The 7,740-nt window shown below is 38.4% G+C and overlaps 1 protein-coding gene across 1 annotated transcript; it reads right to left on the bottom strand.

Moving 5' to 3' along the window:
* Positions 1-5,486: 5,486 nt before the first annotated feature.
* LOC110578852 (aspartate--tRNA ligase, cytoplasmic-like) lies at positions 5,487-7,008 on the bottom strand. Its single transcript, XM_044914206.1, is given in 4 exon segments — positions 5,487-5,555; positions 5,557-6,154; positions 6,156-6,597; positions 6,600-7,008. Coding segments are annotated over 4 exon segments (1,500 nt in total). The 5' UTR covers positions 6,991-7,008.
* Between the last annotated feature and the right edge of the window lie 732 nt (positions 7,009-7,740).

Genomic DNA, 7,740 nt, shown 5'->3' with positions numbered 1-7,740 from the left:
CTTCATGATTTACTATAAAGTTGTATGTGGTAGTGGTGCAAGAATAGACACAGAGATCAGTGGATAGAAAGCCCTAAAACAGGGAATGCAAATTAAATGCAGAATGAGACACCACTACACATCTTTTAGAAAAGATAAAATTTGGGGCGCCTGGGTGGCTCAGTCGTTAAGCATCTGCCTTCGGCTCAGGTCATGATCCCAGGATCCTGGGATCGAGCCCCGCATCGGGCTCCCTGCTCTGCGGGAAGCCTACTTCTCCCTCTCCCACTCCCCCTGCTGTGTTCTTGCTCTCGCTATCTCTCTCTCTGTCAAATAAATAAACAAAATCTTAAAAAAAAAAAAAAAAAAGAAAAGATAAAATTTTACAAACACCTGACAATAAAACATTCTGGTGAGGATGCAGATAGAGTACCAGGAACTTTCATTCATGCCAGTGGGAAAGTACAATGGTACAGCCACTTTGGAAGACAGTTTTGAAGTTTCTTACGAATCTAAGTATAGTGTTACCATGCGAATGACCAAGCCTATTCCTATAGCATTACCCGACTGATTTGAAAACATAATTACACAAAGAACTGCACACAAATGTTTATGGCAGCTTTGTGTATAATAATCACAAACTAGAGGCAACCAACATGCCCTTCTAGGTAAGTTGGTAAACAAATCATGGTATATCCATACAATGGAATATCATTCAGCAATAAAAAAAATGAGACATCAATTTACAAAAAAGACATGGGGAATGTTAAATGCATATAAGTGAAAGAAACCAATCTTAAAAAGTTACATTATGATTCCAACTATATAAAATTCTGGAAAAAGCAAAACTATAGAGACAATAAAAGATCAATGCTTGCCAGGGATTTTGGAGATGGCTGGGATTGAAGAGGTGAAGCACAGTTGATTTTTAGAGTGCTGAAACTATTCTGCATGATGCTGTAATGATACATAGATGATATTACGCATTTGTCAAAACCCACAGACCTGTACAACACAAAATGTCGACCTTAGTGTAAACTATGGACTTCAGTTAATAATAATATATTGGTTCACTGATTATAACAAATGTATTCCACTAATCTTACAAGTGGCTAATAGGAAGATAAACTATGTGCAGAGGGAGTGTGTGGAAACTTTCTGTACTATCTACTCAATCTTTCTCTAAACATGTCAGGAGAACTCAGAAAAGTCTGGCTAAGGGAACCATGCCTTTTTCCATCCTTTTTTCCCATTTGGCCAATGACCAGATAGCTTGTGGAGGACTACTTGTTACCCTTTCATGAAAATTTTTTTTTTTGTCTTTATAGAACTAGGATATCCTTGGTTTTCCCTACATAAATTGGCATATCTCTACTGTTAAACTCTACCTTGTTACCCACTTTATTTTATTTTACAGCAAATATCACAGTCTATTTTATTACTAGCTTAGGTGTTTATTATCAATCTCTTCTCACTGGTGTGTAAACTTGTAGGCACACTGCTATTCTCTGTTCCTTGTCCAACATCAGCCTCTAGAGCAATGGCTAGCAATCATTATTGGTTTAATGACTGGATGAGTTTTCCCTGTATGCATGGTTCAGGAGGAGAGAAAAAGGAGGAGAGAAGAAGGAAAATGATAGTGAGATATCACCAAATCTGATCCCACACCACATGGGTCTACTAAGAAAACATTAATATAAGACACAGGGATACTTTTCTACACTCAATAGATACATTCTTGAGAAGTTTTTTTTTTAATCATGAAAACACCTTTCATACATCAGGGCTTGTGAATTCTTTAAATAATACTTTCCAACATAAAATGGTTCGGTATTAATTTTGTAAATCCGGATTTCCCTAAATTTGCTTGGCTTATCATATATATAAAATATATGGTATCAAAAAAATATGTGGTATCAGTTATCATCACTTGCCAAATTGTTCCATGGAACAACTTCATGAATTAATAAGAAGTATTACTTACCTATATTTGCCAGAGGATGCTTTGACCAGGCAACTGATAGACACTTTTCCTTAAACAAAATCTAAAAGGCTTTTTATCAAAGAGTTCTCGGAACCTCTTTGTATTCTGATTCTCCAACAGGCAGCTATTCAAACTCATTAGTACCCTTTGAAAAATTATATTCCACTCCTATTAGCAATTTTACTTTGGATATCTAATAGCATTTTCAATTCAATCCATCAAAAAATAAACCCCTGATATTACCGCCAAAATAGGTTACACCCAGAGCCTTCCTCATCTCCAGGGATAGCAACTCAGTCCTTCCTGATTCACAGGGCTCCAGCTATGGGGTCATCCATGACTTGTCTTAGTCAACTTCACATCTAATCCATTAGGGAATGCTGTTGACTCTACTGTAAAGTACATCCATATACTAACTTTTCCCACCACCTCCTCTGCAATCTCCCTTGTCAGGAACCATCATAATGTTCACATGGGTACTCTATGCCTCTTACTGGTCTTTAGGAGTTGACTTTAGCCACTAATGTCAATTTTTCCTGCAGCAGGTGGGATGAATTTCCAAAAATGTTTTGGTCTGACCATGTCAATCCTCGGTTCAAACCCAAAGATGGTTCCCGCCTCACTCCACTATAAGCCCAATCCCTAGTAGAAGATGCCTAGTCTTCAGATAAGAGTCTTCCTGGTATTTCCCCATTAAATCTCTGACTTCCTTTCTCATCTTCTCCCTTTCTCCCTTCATTCCAACCATTCTGGCTTCCTTGCCATGGCTCAGCCATATCAGTCATGAACTCACTGTAGGGCCTTGGCATGGCTGTTTCCAGGATATAAAATATTCTTCACTGATGTTGTTAATCCTCTCACTTGCTTCAAGTTTTTGTTTAAACGTCATCTCCAGGAGACCCACACTGACCTTTCTGTTTGAAATTGAAATGTGCATCTATTCCCTTTCAGCACTTCCTATCCTCATAACACTGATCAATGTTTTCTCTACAACATTTAACAATTTAACATACTATGTATCATTTTGTTGTCACAGTTATAGTTGCTTTTCCCTCTGGGTTCTTATTATGCAGGATCTTAACAGTATGGGGGCCTTGCAGAAGTCCGAGCTCTTTGTTACGGAGCTCAGTGTACACACCTGGCCAAGGGAACAAAGATGCTAAAGGATTCAGGGGAAGACGTCAGTCACAAGCCTGGCCAGTAATTCAGGCCAGCAAGCTCAGCCAGCAAGGAAACGAACGTATGTGGGAGCTACACAGAAGTCCTTGCTTCACCTCTGCCCCTCAAATCTTGCATAAGGATATTCTTTACTGCCCACCCTAACCAGAATTATACAGAGTGAGAATTCAGGGAAATGTAATACAAACTAGCCAAGTGAATGTTTGAGAAAGCCACAACAATCAGCAATTAATTAACAAATAGATACTATTATAGCTGAGTATGCGTAGTATATACCTTAACTTACACACAAGCAGCTCCCCAAAGAATCTTCGCTACAGGATTTTCCAAGTCAAAATGTTTAGAAAGTAAACTCAAGTACAAATAGGCTAGCAAACTCCCTAATTAAGCTCAGTTGAATCATCCTGATGAAAGAAAGCTGTATTATACCTTAAATTTTTAGCCTGCAATTTAATTCTTGGAAAGCAAATTGCTGTAAGAAATCTATGTAGGTATAAAACAAACCCATGTAAATATAATCAGTAACAGAAACAGCTCATCTAGAGCTGATTAAAATGATCTCACCACCTATTCATTCAGAAAGCCTCCTAGATCTTCAAACTTTAAGCAGATGCCAAAAGTATTTGTTATTTTAAAAAGAAATGAAAAAGAAAAACACTATGAATTTGGACGTAAAAAATTTCCAAGTTCCAGATAAACATGAGAAATATGGTGCATTAAAATGGAAAGTTATACTGTTTGTACTTGTTCAGTAAATGTCGCCATCATTATTCTTAGTTTGTTGGCATAATAATGCATCTTCAGAAAGGGTTAGGGATGAAATACCAAAAACGAACACATTTTTAATACTTTCCATTTCTCACATGCTTCTATAATCTTACCTCAAATCATGTTTGCCAGGGATATTGTTATTCCATTTAATCATCCAACCTCAAAGCACTCATTGTTGATTTGAATTTGGTACATAGTATCTCATGTTTTCCCTCAGAAAAAAATAACCCGGTTCATCTATTTCTCTGACTCTGACTGAGTGTTTCTAAGTAGCAATAACAGAGGCAGCAAGAGCATATTTAGAGTAACTTTCACCTTATTCCAACTATGCCCAAAGGTGCCGCAGACAGCTGAGCTGTGATTGTCTCATATTTCACAGGGCACACACACCGGTGCCTCAACAGCTTTGCTTTTACGACTTCCCTTTCTCTTTGACACACAGAATCAATATCCACTAAGCCTAGTGATTCTGTTTAATGTATGTGAGCATGCATAAATCGTTTAAAAGACATATTGAGGGACACCCGGGGGCTCAGTCAGTTAAGCAGCCGACTCTTAATTTGGGCTCAGTTCACCATCTTAGAGTCATGAGATGGAGCCTCGCGACGACAACAGGCTCCGCACTCTGTGGGGAGTCTGCTTGAGGTTCTCTCTCACCCTCTCCCTCTGCCCCTTCCCCTGACCACACTCTCTCTCTCAAATTAATAAATAAATCTTTAAAAAATAATAAATAAATAAAATACATATTGATCTGTTGTTCCATTCCAAACACCATGCAAAATGCTGAGCCTAAAGCCCTGAATAGAGACTATGAGTCCTTCCCTCATTGAGCTTACAGGACAGAAGGGCTCTTGAATCCATCTTAGCTGAGAAAAGAGGTAGAACTGAAATAAAACAAAAGCATTCATTTGGGGTTAGTGATTTTAAAGACAAAAGGAAACGCTTGTATATGTCATGTACAAAGAAATTTTGATTGGTGTTGGCAGCAGAAAACTAATCTTGGCTAAACATAATTGGTTGCTAGGGCTATCACTATGAAAAATCCTGTTACTATATCAAGTTGCAAGTTTTTCAGGCAGAGTCCTTGAAACATCTGTGGTTTGGCTGAGTTCAAAAGTTCATGGTTTCACCAGTGGGGATGTGCATAAGGCTCACCTCCTCGATGGCTTCCTGGCTCCATTTCAAATCCCTTGACATAAGTGACCCCATTGCATTTCATCTTTCACAATTTCTTCAATTCAGTTCTTTCAAAGACCATGCAAATCTCAGCTCCTCTGGCCTGGAATATTTCTTTTTTTTTTTTTTTTTTTTTCTGTTTAAAATTGTTAACATTTATTGTACTAATGCAATATGAATTTTTAACATAACCAATTTTTCATTAAAATGTTCAACCATTTCCTACTGAAGCATGTCCAAAGTTATAAAACTCTTCTCTTTTAAAGTAATCTATGGTGAATTAATCCAAAGTAACTGTGGCATTTTAGAGAAGACATTTACTCCATTGCATATTTTAAGTAACTAAGGATAGCCTGATCAATAGCACGTTACTGGAAAGAATAAAGAAAGCATAGCTTTAAGGAGTGAGTCGTTTGGGATCACGGGGAAACATTGAGGTCTGACGAACATTGTGCAATCCCAAAAAAAAGCATCGTCACTCGTTCCAACCCAATGCCTCCGCCAGCATGAGGAGGGGCTCCAAAGCGGAAGGAATCAATGTATGCCTTAATTTTCTCCAAATCAATTCCATGATGTAAGGCTCGCTCTGTTAGCAGCTGAGGATCATGTATTCTTTGAGCTCCTGATAGTATTTCTTCTCCTCTCATGAACATATCATAAGAGTTGGACTGTTTAGGATTTCTTGGGTCAGGCATGGTATAGAAAGGTCTTACAGCCAATGGATATTTATCAAGAATATAAAAGTCTGTATCATACTTTTCCTTTACCAAACGACCCAAGAGTTTTTCATTTGGTGTACTCAGATCTTCTTCATCTCCCATTTTGATTCCAGCTTCCCTAAGCACAGCCAATGCTTCACAATACTCGAGTCTTAAAGTTGGCTCCAAAAATTTGAATGGCTCACACGGGAATTGTTTATTCACTGTCTGAATTTCAGTTTGAAACCTTTTTTGGAGTCCTTTGAATATTTGTACTAAGGTGTCAGCAATTTCTTCCACAACTTCATGGTAATGGTAATTAAAAGCCATTTCAATGCCCAAACCAACAAATTCAGTTAGATATCTGGGTATTTGAGTCTTCAGCTCTGAATACTGGTCCAATACAGAAAACCTTCTCAAAATCAGCACAAATACACATTTTCTTGTACAGCTGTGGGGACTGGGCCAGGTATGCATTATTTTTAAAATATGACACAGTAAATACATTGGCTCCTCCTTCACTGGCAGCTGAGATAATTTTAGGAGTTTGGATCTCCATAAAACCCTTGTGAATTAAAGTTTCTCGGAAAAGATGGCAGATGCCAGACTGGAGACGGAAGACTGCCTGACTAGTTGATGTCCTAAGATCAATGACTCTGTTGTCTAATCTTGTATCCTGGTTAACAGTAGCTCTTCCTTCCTCTTCTCCTTCCATCTCAGGCCGGATAGCATCATCCAGCTGCAGGGGCAGGCAGGGTTCAGCCAAACTGATCACATAAATCTTTTGAACATGTAATTCTACGTCTTGTGTGTACAGCTTCCAATTTTCTGATTCACTTTTCTCACTACACCTTCTACATCTACGATGCTCTCTTTGTTAATGTTGGCAGCAAATTTAACCACCTGCTTACTTGCATGGTCTCCCACCGCCACGAGTGCCTGGACATTAAACTGCTGCTGACGTAGGACTAAGAAACACCGCTTCCCTTTAGCTCTACTTATATGAACCCTTGCAGGCACCCAAACAACTTCATCAGCTTTGTGTACTGTCAAGTCACTAACCCGAACCAAAACTCGATCTGGTTTTTCTTGTGATTGTATCATTGAAGATACTCCATATCTTTCTTTAGCATAATCTTCCGCGGCATCCATGATCTCCCGCGGCTTCTCCTGACTCTTGCGGCTTTGGTTGGCGCTGGGCATCAGGACAATGGGACCGGGCAGCGGTCACGACCCTTCCTCGCAGGCTTCCGTAGGACAGGCAACGGGGCTGCTCTCTGCCCTGGCCTGGAATATTTCAATAGCCTAATTACAGAAGACCGCTTTGTACCCCAATCATAGAAGACTTTTGGTTTTTAATTCACAAGATGACAGAGTTATTTGTTAAAATAACTTTTCATATTTCTTGTTTCATTTTGTTCATTTTTTATTTAGGATAAAATGGAAAATTTTCACATATATGCAAGTTTTTTTTTTATCAGACTGCTTAGTTTATATCTGTGTAGTCTTACTGAAAAACCTTAAATGACTCTAACCACCTATAGGACAAATATAAAATTCTTAACCTGGCATTCGAGGCCTTCTAAAATCTGGCTCTGATTTTTTTTTTTTCCCTGACAACATCATCACATATAGTTATTGATCTGGTAGAAATGTGTTGTTTATATTTTGTCATCTCATGTTTCATGCCTTTATATCCTTGTTTAAGCTATTTCTGTCACCCTTATTTTATCCCTACTACTAATTTATGTTTATAAAAATTGTCTTATCCTTAAAGATTACCACAAAAGGCCTATGTTCCAAGGACTTTTCCGAAAAGCATTGCTAGCTCCCTTCCCTGCTCACATGGTAAATGTGTGTTTGTCTTTTATGTAGCTTACTACATAGGGCTTTGTACCACAGTCATTTCTATGTGCCTCATTATCTTACCAGCTTACAGAATCCTTGAAGGCA

The sequence above is a fragment of the Neomonachus schauinslandi genome, chromosome 4 (assembly GCF_002201575.2).
Source record: "Neomonachus schauinslandi chromosome 4, ASM220157v2, whole genome shotgun sequence".
In the NCBI taxonomy this organism is placed as follows: domain Eukaryota; kingdom Metazoa; phylum Chordata; class Mammalia; order Carnivora; family Phocidae; genus Neomonachus; species Neomonachus schauinslandi.
This window is presented reverse-complemented; position numbering and strand designations above follow the sequence as displayed.